Here is an 18,706-nt window from a genome sequence, read left to right as displayed (position 1 = left end):
GTGAATATCGCAGAGCCACAGACTAAAAAACGATGCACAGAGCTCACAGGATGTTGTGTAATTTCACCCAGATGTGCTTCATAGCTTATCTAACTAATAAATGCAACTGCAACCAGTCTTCCACATGTCAGGCTCTTCTGGAGCTGCTGAGACACTTTCTACAAGTCTGTTCTGGTAGTTAATGGTGCTTTATTATTTTTACTTCCATAGAGCAGAGGAGTACACCTGCGCTCTATAAATAAAAGCCTAGCTAAGGAAGGACATGGGCTGCTCCTTACAGCTGAGCCGAGGTCAGTTCACAACGAGGGATGCCGTGATGTCTAAAAATACTGTCCTACATACTAAATGTGTCCGGCTTGAGCAGGAAATGGAGGGATGAAGCGCTCTGAGAAGAAAAATCCCATTTTGTTTATGAATGTTTGGGAGTCTCCTTCAATTTGCAACCTTTGACAAGCTTCATTCTGATAGTTATCCCACATGAAACACACACAAGCCGTTGTTTTCTACTGAAGCACTGATGTGAAATGAGCCAGAGTGCAGAAGCAGCTCAGCAGATTGATTGAATTCATAAATAAGACCGAGTACGCCTGTGTGAAACTAAAAAGTGTGTGTGAACGGTCACACACGGCCGATAGCATCTTTCCCAAACAGAGCCATACATTCCAGTAACTCTGTGGTCTGCACTCACACACGGGATTAATTTACAGTCACTGTCAGCAGCCGAACATTTCTCTAACCACTTTCTGATATGTGATGAAAATCCACTGCCAGCAATAAAAGCACTGGGAAACAAGAGCTCGCCTGTGTGAACCGGACATCAGCATGAACTTATTCCATAGTCTGTCGTAGGGCAAACTCTGTGTGTGTGTGTGTGTGTGTGTGTGTGTGTGTGTGTGTGTGTGTGTGTGTGTTTGATGGACTAGATTTGAGATTAGTGGACTTTAGGTGCACACACTGTGGCTTACAGTAGGGATATTGTTCACACTGAAGTCCCCATCCTCCAATGTTGACTGTGTCGTATAATCAAGGACATCAAGATGGCCAGAGCGTGCTGCATTTCCTCTGTCGGACTTCTACAGAGACAGCACTTGCACTATGTAATAGTTACTGATCTGAAATCTGCAAAAAAGTTGCAGAAGGATGTTCCGGGTCATACCAGAGACAAAAATCTCACATATGAATATGCCAGAAATCACAAAAAGATACATTTTTTAAGAAGCAGGTTTGAGATTTCCATACCCTGCATTGATTGCTTTGATTGCATTACTACAATATACAGAAATAATCTGCTCAGCCTGAGGGGGAAATGCATGAGCAAGGATGAAAAAAAGAAAGGCAATTAACTCAAACATCCAAGAAAATATGATGATTAGACTCAAACATTGTCTTTGATCTAGACAGAAAAAAGGAAGTTAAGAGGTCATGTTGCCCTCCTCTACATAGACTGTTCCTAAAAATAAGAGATAACAGAGAAGAGAAAGAGAAACAGCTTCCAGCGTGTCGGTCTTCTCTTTTTTTGCACACATTTGTATGATTAACGCCCGCACAGGATGCAATTTGAGCATAAATCAAAGTCATTCTTAATGCAAAAGCCAAGCTCATGTGTGTGATGCTTGTTTACTCCTACATGTTTTGCAGACGCATTTGACTTCTGCATTAAGAAACGGAGCTCTCGAACTCAGGTCTGGTGGTTTAAGGTGCTGGTTCTTACCGCTGCTGGTGGTGATCTCGGCTCGGGAATCCCCCACAAACTGTAAAACTAAAACAACTCCAACGAGAAGGTCGAACATCTTCACACCCGCCATATCCAAGTTCGGCCGCTGATTTTTGTTCTTCTCAATATCCCGGTGTCCGTCTTCCTCGTGCACCGACACCGCTCCCACGCGGACTCCGTAACTCTCGTGCCTCTCCTGCCGCTTTTTAAACGCAAACCTGCCTGCGCTGCACTCGCTGCACTGAGCTGTTGTTTGTTCCAGCGTGTGGCACACTGCGCGCTCCTGGAGAGTGTAAACGCGCTCGTCCGGACAGGTCTCCACCTCCAAAAATGAACAAAAAATATTAATAACAGCAGGAGGAGGAGGAAACAAGTTGTTAACTTAAATTTGCATCCTAGTCCAACGCGGGTCTCATCCCACTGGCCCACTAGAGGTGCAGTGTGCGGTGTGCAGTCTCTGAGTGTGCGTGTGTATGGGTGTGTGTGTGTGTGTGTGTGTTGTGGGCTAACACGCTCCTGGAGAAGACAGTGCGCTCCCACCGTCATCAACTCCTCGGAGCCAATGGCTTCTTCTTCTGTTTGATGCTGTTTGTAGAAGAAGCGGAGGAGACAAACACACAAAGCGGCTCTCTCCAGCTGCAGGAGAGACAGTCCAGATGTTTGCCTTGGGATATTATCTGCACCGTGTCTGACAAGCAGAGTGATGTGGAAAGATGTGTTTGGAGCTTCAGGAGCTGGTGCTTTAGGCCTCCTCTTCGCGTCAGACAAAAGATGTTGAACGTGCTGGACTCGTTCCTCAGGGGCCTTTTTTAAATGTATTAATACTTTATATACATATATATGTGGTTTAGGTTGTGTATGGACTGTTTGCAGGCATATAGTTACTTTTTCATTTGTGTTATTTTATATTTTCAGTGTCCTACTGGTTGTTATCTATCCATCTTCCTTCCTTCCTTCCTTTCCTTGCAACCTTCTTTCCTTCCCTTCACTGCACACACAGACAGGTGATTGAACTGTGAGGGCGCCCTCTTCAGGTGCAAGTTAGGTCATAATACATTAACCCTCTGTTGACTATTGGTTCTACTGCCAACAGTCCCCACTGCTGTATGTTATAACATAATTATGAATATTGAAAAAAAATCTAACAAATCGTTTAAAATTAAAATTAATTGTAAATAAGTAAAGTGTAGCTCAGCAGGTGTTTAGAATACTGTTGTGGTGTGTTGATTTGAGTTTAAAAATGTAATCATCTTTTCAAAGTTGCATTTTTATTTAAATCTCATAACAATTTTTAATTTTTTTTTGAGTTGTTACAGAGGAGTTGGGGTCTCTAGGACCCAAATCACAGATCAAAAGCGTTAATAGATGGATGGGAATTTTGACATGTAAATTCCTCCCTTTTCTAATGAAGTTGAAAAAAACAAAATCTAGTGAAGACATTCGTTGCCTTTGTCCCCCGTGTGTCACATTTCTCAGAAGCAGCTAGAGATCAAAGGGGGAGAACTTGGAAACCTCTCGTGAGGGAACATTTCTTCCTCATTGCTAAGTTTGCGCTCATTTTGCAGAGGAAGGATAACTTGGATCACATGCTTGTTCCAATTAAGACTCTTGCTGTTAGAATTCTGGAGCTGCACGACAAGTCATGGTAAAGCAAAACAAAATAATAACAATGAGAAGAAACTCTTACACAAAAAACACTTGTATAATTCACTTGGCTGCATATTAAACATTTAAAGTAAAGGTGTTTTTGTGCTACATGGATTTTCAACCCTTTTAGTGGTTAAAACTTCATACACATTGCCGAGTGTTGAAAACCTGTGGACATTTTAAAACTGAACCTCTTGTCAACGTAATGTATTGTCAATATAATAATCCTGAAGGCTCTTCATGCAGTTATTTGTCTGAGCACTCAATCTAAAGCAAGTTTTGAGATTGAGGCATTTAGGGATGTGTGAAAACTCCTCGCCCACATTTCAGAAGTAGGCCTAGATGAAGCAACTGAGTGAGTGACGTGTTTTTTCTTTCACTTCCCTCCAAAATAGCTCTGGGACACGCTTTTAAGATCATAAGACTCAAATTCATATCTGCTGACAGCCCGTTTCCATGATAGTGTCACATGCACTTTCTCACATTAATAGTGATTCACCCTCCGCGTGATCCGATCAACACACATCTCTAGTGCACCCAAAGTGACGTATATCAAACCTGTGTACAGCAAACACATACATTCCCATCCAGATGGACATAAAAATATACTGCTCAGTGATGTATTTCCCTCATAAAAGGAGATTGGTGTTGACAAATGCAGCATGGACATTTAAACCATAAAGCATCTTTCAATCAGATAACGCAGTCCAGTATCAGGATGAAATAGGATTTAGTGATAAAGCTGGGAAAGCATCTTCTATCCACACACATGCACTTCTACTCCCCTTTGTTTTCTCTCTCTCCCTCCATCTCTGCAACTCTTTCCATGCACTTTAATCATCACTCAGGACTAAGCGGTCACAGCTCCACATGCAGCCTGCTGCTCTAATCACCTTGATCTACAACTCCAGCAAAAAGAAGCCCGGCTAGTCCTCAGACGACCACTCTTAAAGTCTCTCTCTTTATCCACTTTTTTCTTAAAGCATCATCTTTCTGTCTAAACTCTCTTTAAGCCTTACTTTCTCAAACCTTCTCCGACTTCTGCCCTGTGTGATGTAAAGGAAGATCAGTCACAGATGTCGTGAACTTTTGATTGGCTGGAGACCACGCCAAACTCAGCCTCCCTCTCCCCAGGGTGATCTTAAAGAGCATTAAAACGTCTGCAATGAAGTTAGTGAAATGAGATGGAAGCAACATCAAGGGTCTTATATCTGACGAGTGGTGGCAAGTGTACATTTTCAAAAGAGTGCAAAAAAGTAAATTTGGTTCCCACTTGTTGAGTTGCAGAGCAGCATTCGTGATGCTCGGCTACTTAATGAACAGAGTGAAGTCATGAACTGAAAACGCTGAGGAGAACAAGCTTGCCAATTATTAGAGTTTCCATTTCACAATATAACAAGACTTGAACGCACACAATCATTAAGCTTTTTGATTTGATTGGAAGACTTTAAACTACTCTGTCGATTTGGCATCATATCCACACAATTATTTCATTTAACCCTGTCTTTGATCCATGAACCAGTTGCGTTATTGAATGCTTCTCCTAATTCCCTTTAAAGTTGCTGTATTTAATTATTTCTCATAACATTAAAAAGACAGAAAGAGAATATGCAGTATTATTTACGTTAATTTACTCTACCCAGCATCTAGACTTCGGAGAGGTTGTATTGTCAATATGTTGCATTACGTTTCCAACTGATTTCTGTTTATTTAACTGCTTCAAGTCAAACAGAAAAGTGTGTGGTCAATAACAAGCTCACTATAGAGGAAGGCTTAGGTTAAAAATAGAGTCTAAGACGCTGGAGTTTATGCACCGATCTGATACCACATTAAAAAGCCCTAAAGAAAATCTATGTTAAAGAAGTTTATTTATGTTCTAGTTCTGTTTTAACTGACTTTCAAACTGTGGCGTACATGGTTTGTGTCTGTTCATGTGCCAACATGCGTTTTACCTGAGCCAGACCGCCAAACAAAGATAGAAATCATATCACATATGGTCAAACTGGTAATTGGTTGTAAAAAGTGCATAAAACATCCATTATAATTTCTTTCGAGTAATGAAGCTTTGCTGTAAAGCACAGGAGGCAGTTAAGATTTAGATAATACGCTTTTACAGCCCGAAAACCACAAGAGAACCAATCAGAAGCCGCTCAGCGGCACCTCCTCTTCTCAGACTCCACAAGAAGCCGAGACCTGCAGCGATTTTCTGAAGAACGGTCAGAGGACGGCCCCCTGGGCTGATCGCCATCCACTCTCCCTGAATACAGAGAGAAAAAACAGACATTTTCCTCTGCACTCAGCCAGAGAGGATGGGAGAACCAATTCAGAGCTATCATCACAAAGAAATGGGGTAAATTCCACCTTGACTTGACTGGGCTGGTTGAATGACCTCAGTCCCCAGCTGCATGAGGAGGAAATTGGGATGGAATGCTTTAATAGTACTTTGACAGCTCACGGTGGGCTAGGACTCTGGTGAGCAGTTATGTAGATGAAAAATCAACTGTTATTTTGACAGGAGGAGTCCTTAAGTCATTTGTAGAGCGTTCTCATTACAGGAACCTTTCCAAGTGTCACACGAACCAAAAGCGACCTTTAGATTAACAAAATGTGACAACAATAGCTCTGGTGAGAAAAGCTGACTAACGCTGCCTTTACCAACAAGGACAAAGGCTGGCAGCATGCAGCGGCTCTCCTGTGCTATTCAACAGCATGAATAACAAAGCTACCAGAAAAAATGTTTAGAACAAAAAAACATTGCTAGCTGAACATGCTCAGTCAGCAGGGCATCGTGTGAGAGGGTGGCATTGTTTGTGTGGTGGCATGTTAGTGGAAAAGGTTTTTGTTACGGCTATTGATTGTTGTGTTATGTCAAATGTCACAGGGTTGAGAAACAAATATTGATGTAGAGGTGAAAAGGCTGAGCTGGTGTTTTTGGTGTTCCACAGAGGGAGACAGAAAGGTACCCTTCATAGGATTGTTGGATTTGCAATAGTGAATGTAACAATCATAAAACTTATCTAAGTACACAAATAGGAAGAAGACTGACCCAAACTGGTAGACAAAAGTCAGAATTTGTATGATTTCGCCATAACCAGTCAATATTTCCTTTAAATCAACTATATTTGAGGATACATTCTTATTTATTAGCATGATCAATTAGCTGAATGGGTTAAGGTTGTTATTGGGGCTAAATTCAATCCTGCTTTACGAAGGAAGAGAGTGCCAACTACAGAAGTGATTCAACTAGCTATATCTGCTTCTTTAATGTTAGTGTGGCTGTCTATTTGTCACTGTCTGTGACAACTTTACATGCTGTTTTCATTACATTACAATACACAGCTATGGCATAATATTTGCTTATATGGTAAAACAGATGCCATCAAGTCAGATTCCAATCTAAACTCTAAACCTCTGAGCAAATATGTAGTTTTTGTGGCTTTGTAGGGCAGAATAGTGTGAGGAAAATGCAGTGAGCCAATATAAGCGAGGGCCCAAACAATAAAACATCAGAGCAGCTCGAAGGCTGAAATTGATCCTGTGGCCCTTTGATAAATCTCTGACCCAGAATCCCACCTACAGACTCAGCAAACACTCCACAGTGATGGAGAATGAGACTAAACAGTAATGACACTGGAGATTGTCTTCATCCATGGTCTGAAAATTAAAGATTCAGAACTTGAACTTGACGCAATACAAAGGAATGGGAGTATGTTTGGATGTGTTTTAGAATAAGTGCAGTTCTCTTAGAGCACTCACGCACATGCATATTTACCTGACATTTATTATGAATGAGATGGGTCTCCAACTCCCTATAAATCCCACAAGTAGTATCCCTGTGTCAAGGTTTTGATATTGGTGAATTTGTAATCCCACAAGTCTTTTTATAGTATTCATCATTCATTTTAATATTGACACGTGTGCTTCTAGTACAGTTACAAAATGTGTTCTTTGAAAATGGCTCATTGGAGTGTTGGTCAATAAAGTCTCATTACTTGTAGCAGCAAAGGTTTTGGCAAGTCAGTACTATTTTATAAATATTTTCAATAAAAGTGGACAAATAGACAGTTAAACAAGTGCAAGAAAGATCCAACAATGGGCATTGGAATGTTGGGCTTATCAGTAGGGGATGCAATGCTAATCATATCAAGTTTTTTATTTAGTTTCATCAAAATTTAGTACATATAGTGGAAGATATCTGTGTAATATGTTAACAAAGCAACAATGTGATGCTTTCTTTCCTTCTTAATTCAGCAGTGCAACTGTGACACATCAGATTGCAAAATCCAATCATGAGAAACAAAAGATGATGATAATAAATATGATGATTTAAGACCTTATTTATGCAACAAAGGATATCATTGTTGTGCTAAACATGATTTAAAAGGAATAGTTTTTCTTTTAGGAAATGCTTTTACAGAATTTGAAATACAGAATTTAGATGAGAGCTTTAGAGGTTCTGGTAAGCCTTTTTTCCTTTGGACAGAGCCAGGCTGGCTGTGTACCCGTTTATGCTAAGCTAACTGGCTGCTAGCTGTTTAACAACATATTCAATGGATAGATAAGTGAGTGGTATCAATCTTCTCATGTAAATCTAGGCAAGAAAACAATTAAGCACATTTCTCAAAATATTTAACAATTTCCTCAACTGAATTTTAACCTGAAATATTAGCAGTACTTATTGAGGCTTAAATGAAGCTTTCTACATGAACTGATGCTCTATTTAATATACCTGTACCTCACTATACAGAACATGGCCTTCTCATGTAAATCATCATATTAACTGTCAAATATGAGAAGGTAATTTATGATGGCTTCTTTGATGAGACACAGCTGAGAAGAGCCATTACTGAACTCTTGTCAATTTTTTTACAGACTGGTTTAACTGTGCTGTGTTTATGATCCATCTGTTCAGCATTGGTTGATGTGGAGAGTTTGAGAGTCAGTTCCCACCACATACAATGCGGCTGCAGGACGCTGACTTGGGGCCAACTATTTCATTTGCACTTGTGGGGATTAAAAAGGATCACTAATGAAGTCAGGACTCATTTGGAAAGTTCTGTGTGTTCAGTGGAGTCTTCCAGTTCAATGACCTGGATGTGTTCTGCTTTTGCCAGCACTAAAGAAAACCTTTAATCAAAAGGCACTCACTACTGTTACTGCAGGAGTACTAAAGCACTCCCGCTAAACTGCAAAACTGGTTGTATTTAGTTTACAAAATGGTCAACATCTATTTTTGGGGATTTGATCTAATGCCCATTTTGACTCGTAAAGTAAATTTCCAAGATAACTGTTTGCAGGATGTCCATTGCCTTCCGCTCTCTACAACAACAAGACGTTTTGGGATTAGTGGGGGTTGCTATGGAGAAAATACACAGGGCAATACACTGGTAACAGAAAATTATATTTAACCATGTATCCAGCTAGTTTAATTAGCTCATGTTACTAATTTAATATTTTACGTTTCTTATTCGCTGGTTCAAAATCCTTCTCAAGACTGTTTTGCAGGGCCACCGTTGCCATGTCAAAAACATAGTGCTGTCCAAGACGATAGTGATTGGTTTAAAGGCAGTGTTTATAAAAGACAATGATTATATATAATATAGCTGACAATCACAACAGCAACAGCCGTGTATAAAAATTGACATTCAAATACTTTCCTGGAAAATATCCGAACTTTCTTTCATCATTTGAATTGTTTCCCCGCCACTTGGTACCTCAGCAGGTCAAGACAAACTCAACAAGTATGTGCACACACTGATGGACCCAGATCTACTGCTGTGTCAAAATGTAAAGTCCATTGTTTTTATGCTTCAGAGCTTTTGTTGTCAGCGCTATTAGCATGAGGGGGGTGATTGTACAATGGGTTGGCGAAGGACAGCTTGGCATCTTTGAGGGTTAAACGCTGCTGTGGACACAAAGAGACATGCATCACGTCACTGACTTCTGCACAGATAACTAGGGTAAAGCCCCATAGGCTGAGCAGAGGCACCTTACCTCCACCTCCCTCCTCCAGGGGTAGACACTGATGGTAAGGCCCCTACCATCAATCCTGCTGGGGTTAAGTCTGGGACAACAGCCTGGTCTTTCATGCAGGCAAGGAGGCTGATTGAAAGACAATGATGTACACTGGCTTAAAATTAGATCAGCCTTAATGTGTGAGAGCGCATGAAATGCAGGCACAATTAAAATCAAATTGACCTGCTATGGATCCATAATTACACCTCTAACTGACATAACACATTTTCCAGAGGTGGAATAATCACACAGTGTTTCTACTGCTCAGATTGTTGAACAGGATTTGTCTATGTTTTAGAGATACCACCTTTTTCACACATTTTTAGACTGATTCAGAAAGCTGTTAATTAAACTGGTTATTTTTGGTGTAATACTTGTTGTTCTGCATTTACTCACATTATATGGTTCATTTATTGTGTCTACCTGCTGTATATGCACTACAGTGTGTATTTAAATACACACAGAAGCACAAACGTCTACATAAACCACAAAATCAATAATCCTGAATCAAAAATATGATCTAACAGAAAGGCTCAGCGACCACCTTTTGACCTCCTCAAAGATTAGTTCCACTTATTGAATTAATGTAAGGCAGAGGGTGGAAAAATGAGATTTGTATAGCTGAGAAACCTAATGTTGCCCGAACAGAATTTGCTGATGATTGATTGGACATTTCTCTGCGCTAACCTCTGCTCTCCAGTCAAAGGCTGGGTTATCCATCACTCCATAGTCCATCGGGTTGGGCTTTCTGTAGAGCCAGCAAAAGAAATGCACACATCATCATCATCATCATCATTATCACCAGCCAAAAGGAGTCATTGTATCCAGAACTCACATTATGCAGTGTTTTTTCTTGTGTACAGCCAGAGTGCAGACAGCAACTCCGGCTACAAGCAGCAGCAGTCCAATGGCGATGCCAACATACACAGCGTCTACAAGAGGGAGTTACATTTAATCACTGCATAGCGAACGTTTAATGAATAGATATTAATAGGTGATGCAAGGATTCAGTACATAAATTCATGACAGTTTAGACAGTTTAATAGAGCAGGGAAATGCGTTTCTTTACTACCCAGCTGTGTGTCCTCTGGTTTGGGTGTCGAGGTAGAGAGAGATGGTTTCTCCCTTACATTGCAACGGTTGCCTGTCCATCCTGGATAACACCTGTGATCAGGTTCCAAAAAATAGTACAAAGTTATTATGTTGATGCTGGGGCCACATGCTGCATTGTTCCATGGAGAAAAATATTTAATAAGGAATCAATTTAACCACGTAGTTTTTATAGAAGTCTTTTTTTAAAGTAGGTTTGGTCACGTTTGCATACCACCAATTTGAGTTGCAGAGGTTGGACAGTTATCTATCATTTTTAGCTAACTATTTGGACTCTCTGCTCAGTCCCTTTTACACACTCACACTAGAGTGCGGATCGGGCCGGATTTTTCTGTCCGAGCCCGGCCCGCGTCGGACAGAGCAGTAACCGAACCCGACCCGAGGCCGACAGGCATTAAGATACTTATGTCCGAGCCCGACCCGAGCCCGACACAGTTAAAATCGCATTTGTTTCTCATACTAATGACACATGTACGTTTGTTTGTGTGGAAAGCCCGCTTTTATTAAGCAAGTGTAGGAAGGCATTCGGAAATGTCAACAGATGAGCGCATCAATGCACACGGGGCAACAAGCGCCATTACCTACATAATAAGCTGTTTTAAATTCAAAAAGTTCAATGCCTTATCGCGCTGATGTGACCGAGCCCGACCCGAACCCGAGCATCCTTTCTAAAAATCAGTTCGAACCCGGTCCGGCCCTTCGGGTACCGTCGGGCTCGGGTCGGGTATCCATCCTCTAACTCACACACTGGTGGTAACTGGTAGTTTATTAGCTGGTTGGACTAAAGATCAGCCTCATACCAATTTGTAATCCTATTTGTGAATGGATTTTCCTCCCAACATAGCACACACACACGCGGTGCGATTTTCCAGGGGAGATGCATAGGATTTCCCCTTTTCTGGTCTATATATCCCTGCTGAATTATTTTGTATCCCCTGTGGTTACAAAAAGAACCACCCCCCTTAAACTGATCAATGCTGCATCCCAAAGAGACCATATATCATGTAGTATATAAAGTAGAAATTAAAACTGAGTAAAGCGCTGTAAAGCGTAGTCTATTGTGCGACAGCCATTACAGAGCTCCTTGACAGCGGCTACAGAACTCTTTTGTTTCAGCTGCAGTTGGGAGATGTATTTAGCCGTCAAAAGTTTACTGTGAGCTGGCTACAGGCACCGCCAGATGACGGTCCTTTCGGGGGCCATGGTTGTTGAGTTTAGCCGGGAAAAAAATGTGTGATGACGTGCAGTAATGACAGTTAAGTTTAGTCACCAAAACAACGAGTCAAGTTTAAGGAAAAGGTTAGGTTTTAATTAAAACACTACCGAGGAATGTGTTTCCCGAGTGAAAGTATTTAGTTTTTGCCAGGACGTGAACTCCGCTCCCTGGCTTGAAAGTGCTGCTTTATATTGACACCACATTGTGCTATTTCATTTTGAGATTATTTTTCATTGAATATTGAAGTTCCTAAAAGTGTTGCGGCATGCCTGGCTGAGTGCCACTATCCATGGTATTGAAAGGGGAATTTAATTCTAGCAGGTTTTTTTGGGTTGTGCATTATCACGAAACATCTCCCCGCCAATGTTTTTTTTTTTTTTTTTTTTAAATAAAACCCTGTTAATACATGTAAAAAGGGTTTTAATTCGTCCAAATCACAAGTTCAACACACAATCCCAATCTCTCCACGTACACCCTGAAGTATCCCCAAGGTGCGTCGGATAATGCATTGTTGGTTTCGGTGTTTTGATAGGTGATTTGTTTGCAAAAAGGAAAAAATAGATAGCCTTATCTTTTTAAATGTGCATAAAAAGATAAAAGTAAAAAAATAAAAAAAGAATTCCAGAAAAAAGATAAAGAACATAAATCACAACCTCTATTACCCCTCTACACATACAGACTTATCATCTCACACCAATTGAAAAAACAAAACCATCATCAAAATATTGACAAATGATGCAAGATGTAACTGCAGGATATCCAGCATGGAAAAACAAACTAATTGCTAATAGTTTGGCCCTGGTCTGGTGAGCTGCATCTCTGAGAAAGAAAGCAAGTTCCTCTTCTCCCAAATGAAGACTTTACTCCAAGTCAACATCTGTTCAGCATCAGCTTGATTCCTGCGCAACATTGAACTTCTAATGTGAAACACACAGCTTTCAGCGAAGCCAGACTGTGTCATTATCATTCAGAGAGGTTCAGAGTATATATTGTGTGACGGTCTGCCCATGGCAGTGGGACGTCCCTGGCCTGGTTCCCAGGTGGATCCTGCTCCTCAGAGTGGGGGAACGGGATGCAAATACTGAGCCGAAGGTGCCCTCCAATGTAGGCCTCGGGTTCTGCTACAGCAGCAGGGCTTGTTATCAATGCTGGAACAGCTACAGACACTCTATACCACACATTGCATTGTATGTGCAGTGAATGACGGCGGTAAAGTCCTGTTACATAATGAGAGGAGGCAGCATCTCTCTCACAAACGGCAGTGAAGTATTCCCGTGCTACAGAAACAACTTTTTAAAGTCGAACTGAAATCGCATTTGCTGTCAAAAACAATGTCAGTGTCTGGAGGGGAATGTCTGTGTTTGATTAACAGCAGATGACAGGCTGCATTCAGGTACCGGCGGCAGGGTAAACAAACCTGTAGCCTACAAGCCATTGGCTTGTTAGCTACAATATTGTAAGCAGTAATATTGAAGAATAAGGACTACAACACCATCTATATGGACCAAAGTTTTTTTTGCAGGCACATTTACAAGCTGTGTGCTGCAGTTGAGCAGCTAACTGGCTATTATGAGCAGCTAAGTAACGTTGGCAGTGCACGTTTCCTCACATCTTAACTTGTTGAAGCAAAGTGGAGGAAATCTAAAAGATGAAACAAGTTCTCTACATAGACAGAACATTAACATTATTTTCTAAATTAATGCAAAGATAGAAGAAGAACCAGATAAAGGAAATGTGTATTTCTCCCTTTTGGGTAATTTTTTCAGATGAGCCTAGTCCTTAATCTACAGATATTCACAGATCTATGATGACATACATACAGTAGAACAACAGATGCCGTAGAAAACAAAAACTGCATGCATTTTAAATTTGAGGTAGTCCTAACAGTGTTCTCTTGTTCCAGCATTTTGCATTTTTAATAGTATGACACACTGATTTCATTGCGGACACATCCGGTCTCTGGCAAAAGCATCCTTCTGACATAAAGATAGAGTAATGGGAATATCTCAGGGACAATTCAGTGGCGCATAATGATGTTAGCAGATCCAGCAGCAAGACTCACAACTGCATTTTAACTTTTATAATGAAATATCTCATTGCAGGCATTCCAAGCCGCTGATGCAGACAACGAGAGCTTACAAGAAAAGAACCCTTCAACGGCACGATCACAGTGTCTGTCTGGAGTTTTATGTGGTCTACTCACTAAGACCATTGGTAGCAAGGGCCATGTTTAAATATTGACCAGGAAAATCCATCAGAGATTCCCAGGATACACTGTGCTAGTAGATAAATGAAGGCAGAACCACCCAGGTTAAGCTGTAGGGGATGCTTTGTGAAGCGTGTCTTTTCCAAGGAAAGAAACAAGACTAGTGGGATTTCCATCTTTTAAGTTTCACTTAGAGAGATATAGGATGGGAGGAGTAGGAAGAACAGACATGACACTTGTCTTTGTGCATGTTTATCAGTGTGACAGAGCGTGCTGTGTGCTTATAAATGTATGAAGGTGAAGTTCAACTTACATGCAAACAGGCCCGTATTTCTCCACAACGCATGAGCCATGATCCAGGCAATACAGCGGAGGGCAATCTGAAAATGACACAAAAGAATCTGACCACCACTGCTGAATATCAAATAATAAATAACATCAAAAATACTCTGTCACCAGCCGTGACCCATTTCTCAAGCATGATGCTGCTCTGGCAACAGAACATGAAATCAGTGAATAATGTTGCAGGGCGGAAATAGTGCACTTTTGAGCATCATCTATTAACCTCTGCAGAGAGCTTCAGCATGTACATTAAACCACTTTAATGGAGGTCTTTTCTTCCCTCCTGTGCATCTCATGATGAATACCCCTCTCTGCACAGGTTCTGTGAGCATTATCATACAATAGAATAGAAAATATCTTTATTGTCATTGTTTTTAACAATTAAACACAGTTTAGCAACTATCAGGCCTGTAAAAAAAAAATGTTAAGTCCTGTTCAGCCTTGATGAAGTAGGTTTGGCTTGGCAGTGAATGTTGGCATAATATGAGGTTTGGTTCTTTTCCTAAAAAAAACACAGGAAGGCAGAGGTTTTAATGGATTTTGGCAGCTCACAGTAACCATTAAAGACTAAACAGCCAGACTTGAAAATGTTCTGGGAGTCACTGCAAAGGCTTGTCAAAAGTGACTAGGGAGTCATGAGAGTATGATATAGATAAAATAAGAAAGATATAAATGAAATAGCAAAATCTATGCATTTCGAATCTGTTTTTTTGCAAAAAAAATGGGAGGAAAGACAGTGAGTTACATAGCTTGAAGGGGTTTTTAAATGTATTAAAAGAATATAATTCAAACATACAGTCAATAATAAAAGTGGAAAATACATGAACTATATAATCAATTGTAAAACTCACAGATGGATATTAAGCTAAATCTCTAAAGTGCCTCTAGTTACATGTCTGAGAGTCAAGGTCCGGGAATGATAAAATGGACCATGGTTAATAGAAAAAAACTTGAAAGGAGAAGGTGTATAGAAACGTGTTACCATGGCAGCTGGACTCATCAGAGTGAAAAGGAAGACAGTCCGCAGAGTGATCACAACGCTTCTGAACTGGGATACAAACCGGCGAAGTTTCACACACCAGTTCTCCCAGCTCACACTGTAGCAGACCTGGTGGAAAGAAATGAGAGGCAGAAACAGGAAAATTGATCAAATATGTAGAGGGGTGTTTGGGAGATGTATTCACTGATCACTATAAGCATACCGCGAATGGTACTTAAACCTGACCCTTTGATCGTTTCCAAACAAAGAATGCACTTTTTTACATTTCCTGGGTTCCCATGTACTGAAAATGACTCATCTCACAAAAAGTTTTGAGTACTTTTACTTCCTAGCTAGAAAAATTGTCCTCATGCCAGACATAAACCCGCTGCTCTTTACCCATGAGGCAATAACACGAAGTGGATTCATTTACAGAGCACATTAAAAAAAAAAAAAAAGCAAAACAAAAGTGCTTGAAATGAATGTAAATGAAAATAAATGTATTCAACACACAATATTAAAGCAATCGTGCAATCATGTGGAAAATTGCTGCGGCACGCTTACTCAGCACTACATGGGTTTGGCACCAGCCAAAAACTTGACAAAGACACACAGATATACTGTACATACGGCAGCTGTACTCATCCTCTCCATTAGGGCAGTCTGGGACGCCGTCACACCGCAGTATGGAGGGGATGCATACATCATTCAAACACTGGTAATGTCCAATGGGACAGCGACCCTGAGGCGGAAGAGTACCAGGTTCCACAGTAGGACAAAACTCTTCATCGGACTGGTCAGCACAGTCCATCTCTCTGTCACACCTCCAACTCTCCGGGATACACTGATAGGAGTACGTACACCGATACTGGTCCACACCACAGGTCAGAGGCTGGGGAGTAACTGGTCCTGAGGTGACATATCACAGGGAGAATACATGCACATAATTACCCATACATACAGAGAGCTTAACACACTCTAAATCCCCTTTGATCATTTTTAGTTCACACACAGAAGTGAGAAACCTCAGAGAAAGACACAGAAGGGCAAATTCACAAAGAATGTCTTGCAGCTGCTAATAGCACCATGAATTGCGCAATTGTATCTCCCCAGTGTCAAGGTCCGCTTTACAAAAGATATTGCAATAATTATACTACAGCTTAAACACAACCATAACGTTTTGCAGCTGAGAGCAATTTGCCCCTTTTTTGCATCTGATTGCAATTATCCAAGTTTAAATCTTGCCTTTTCCGACGACGAGCTACAATCAAGGTTAACGTAACAGAGAGAGACTGTATGTGTGATGTCAGTGCTGTTGTATTTTTCAAACGTCCACCTTCAGACTGTTAAAGAAGATGGCATGATTTGAAGTGGAGAATACCCCTTGTAAATGTGCTTCAGTTACCACCAACTCCGTGAAGATGCTTATTTCAATAACTGTGTGTGTTATTTGTGCTGATCTTTGTCAATTGGAATGCTTTTGAAACAAGTCTCATTTGCATAGAAAGGGGCCAATTTTGTGCCAAATATCTGCCCATTACCTAATTCGCGTGTGAGTGAACAACCGCGGCTAGCTAACAGTCTTATTCTTTTTCTGCAAAAAAATATTTTGCGTGAAACATTTGTGCTGAAAGGACAGCAAATGAGGAAAAAATAAAAAACTAATGGAAGTAACGGAACTTTACCTTGTACCATACACTCTGCGGTGTAGGAGATGTCATCCAAGGCAATGTCTGTCCACATGTCTCCACCCACCTCTGCCTGGAAGGTCACTCTGAAAGGTGCTGGGTTGGAAAGGATGACATTAGCGTATTTCCATTGGTTACCATGGTCTCCAGTGGCCGCCCACATTAGCAGACTGGTGCCACTGGGTCCAACAGTGTAGACCTGTTGAGGTGAATAAAGGAAGATGGACATTATAGGCAACATGGATTGACATTGAAGATTGACATGTTTTATCAATAAAAAACTAATTAAAATACATTTGGGTCTTAATTAATATCTACTTTCAGGTAAAGATTGACTTTTGATTTGATACATTAAAATCTATTTATACTTCAAGTGAATTTTAAAGTTTTTAATTTCATAATTTATATTACGTTGCTTCTTTTAGAAGTTTTAAAGTTGGACATTTTTTGTTAAACTAATTCATCTCAAACACTGCACCTAAAAGGAGAATATTGGTGCTATTTTAAGTTATAGCACTTTAGTGAATATCAGTGTGCAGCTAGGCAGCTATGTAGGTTTTGGCGTTTTCCAAGTGCACATCAAACTTAATTAATATTTTTAACATTTGCTTATTGTTTGTTCTCATTAATTTAACCCAAACAAAGACACCGAAAAATTACATTAAAAGATGGGTATGATAATCAAGTTTGTGAGGTGACATGCTTTGATGGATTATTTTCTTGCATGAAGGCTTTCATTTCTTCTTCCTGTGGGCATCGGGTGATTGACAGTAAGCAGAGTGTCATGCAGTGAGAGGCGCAGTAAAATAGAAAAGACATTTCTGTCAGAACCAAATTAGGCCTTCAGGTTCACTGTGACAGATCATTACATCAAATGACAATTAAAAAAAAACGTATTTGAAAGCTGGATAACTGACACAAACAAACACAAACAGGCTTTGAATTATTTATGGAAATGTGGCTCAGACTAAATCACCTTCAGCGTTCCCATCCTGTCAGAGCCATGCATGAAGAACCAGAAGCGCAGGTGACACAGGCCAATACTGGTCGGAAATGGATTCTTGGTTGTCACCTTGGCAACATCACCCTCCCTCTGAACGGCTGAGTGTATGTAAAGGAAGTTCCCCCCACCACCTTTGGAAATAAAAACATTGCAGAGCACTCACATTTACAGTACATTTATGTAAAATGTAAGTAATATTTCAGTGCGTTGAAGCTGCAACCATTTAATTCAAGCTTTACTGCAGGCAAGAAATCCAATAATGTTCTTCTGTTGGTTCCAATATACATATTATTTGGACAGAAGAAAGCATTTGTGGGGTCGTGAAATGTTGTAGCCTACAGCCAAAAGCTGCAGAGAGCTTCTTCAGCTCGGGTAGGCTCGGAGAGGAGACAGCGTCTGTTTGAGGCCAGAACAAAGTGGGAGTTTTCCACATGAGTTAAAAGGGATTTAATCCCATCGCAATCCACAGCGCACAGCAAACTCTGCTCCCACCCATAACATGGGATTCTCTTTCTCTGACAAAAAAAATTAAAAACAGAGTGTGTGCATGCATACAGATAAAAGAACTTCTGTGTGCACTCAGATGTTAACATCATCTGATGATGTAATGTGCACCTCTTGTCCTTCAGCTCTCTCATGAGCATGTGTGTGTTACAGATGGCCAGTTTATTGATCCACTCTGTAGTGAGATCATAAGTTCACCCTGTGACACAGCACCCAGTGTTGAGATTCATCTCTAAGATCAATAAACTCTGGCCAATCAGCAGTGGGCATGGACTCAGCTAC

The 18,706-nt window shown here is 40.6% G+C and overlaps 2 protein-coding genes across 3 annotated transcripts in view; both read right to left on the bottom strand.

Annotated features, from left to right (window-relative positions):
* The window catches only part of plxdc2 (plexin domain containing 2), an 81,311-nt gene extending 79,135 nt beyond the window's left edge, over positions 1 to 2,176 (bottom strand). Inside the window, exon 1 of the mRNA XM_034862038.1 lies at positions 1,712 to 2,176. Coding sequence (XP_034717929.1) covers positions 1,712 to 1,805 — 94 coding nt within the window. The 5' untranslated portion in view covers positions 1,806 to 2,176. The remainder of the gene's footprint in view (positions 1 to 1,711) is intronic.
* Positions 2,177 to 9,053: 6,877 nt separating this feature from the next.
* malrd1 (MAM and LDL receptor class A domain containing 1) overlaps positions 9,054 to 18,706 on the bottom strand; it is a 46,498-nt gene continuing 36,845 nt past the window's right edge. The window contains exons 24-33 of one of the 2 annotated variants that reach the window (XM_034862003.1): positions 17,894 to 18,051; positions 16,915 to 17,116; positions 15,860 to 16,138; positions 15,233 to 15,358; positions 14,222 to 14,288; positions 10,449 to 10,540; positions 10,212 to 10,308; positions 10,064 to 10,124; positions 9,356 to 9,463; positions 9,054 to 9,266 (exon numbers count right to left, since the gene is read on the bottom strand). In XM_034862003.1, the coding sequence (XP_034717894.1) occupies positions 9,165 to 9,266; positions 9,356 to 9,463; positions 10,064 to 10,124; positions 10,212 to 10,308; positions 10,449 to 10,540; positions 14,222 to 14,288; positions 15,233 to 15,358; positions 15,860 to 16,138; positions 16,915 to 17,116; positions 17,894 to 18,051 (1,292 nt within the window). In that variant the 3' untranslated portion in view covers positions 9,054 to 9,164. The remainder of the gene's footprint in view (positions 9,267 to 9,355; positions 9,464 to 10,063; positions 10,125 to 10,211; positions 10,309 to 10,448; positions 10,541 to 14,221; positions 14,289 to 15,232; positions 15,359 to 15,859; positions 16,139 to 16,914; positions 17,117 to 17,893; positions 18,052 to 18,706) is intronic. The other variant, XM_034862004.1, reaches the window with a different exon arrangement.

This window comes from Etheostoma cragini, chromosome 22, assembly GCF_013103735.1.
Source record: "Etheostoma cragini isolate CJK2018 chromosome 22, CSU_Ecrag_1.0, whole genome shotgun sequence".
NCBI classification, from domain to species: Eukaryota; Metazoa; Chordata; class Actinopteri; order Perciformes; family Percidae; genus Etheostoma; species Etheostoma cragini.
Note: the sequence above shows the minus strand (reverse complement) of the source record. Positions and strands in the feature narration are given on the sequence as shown.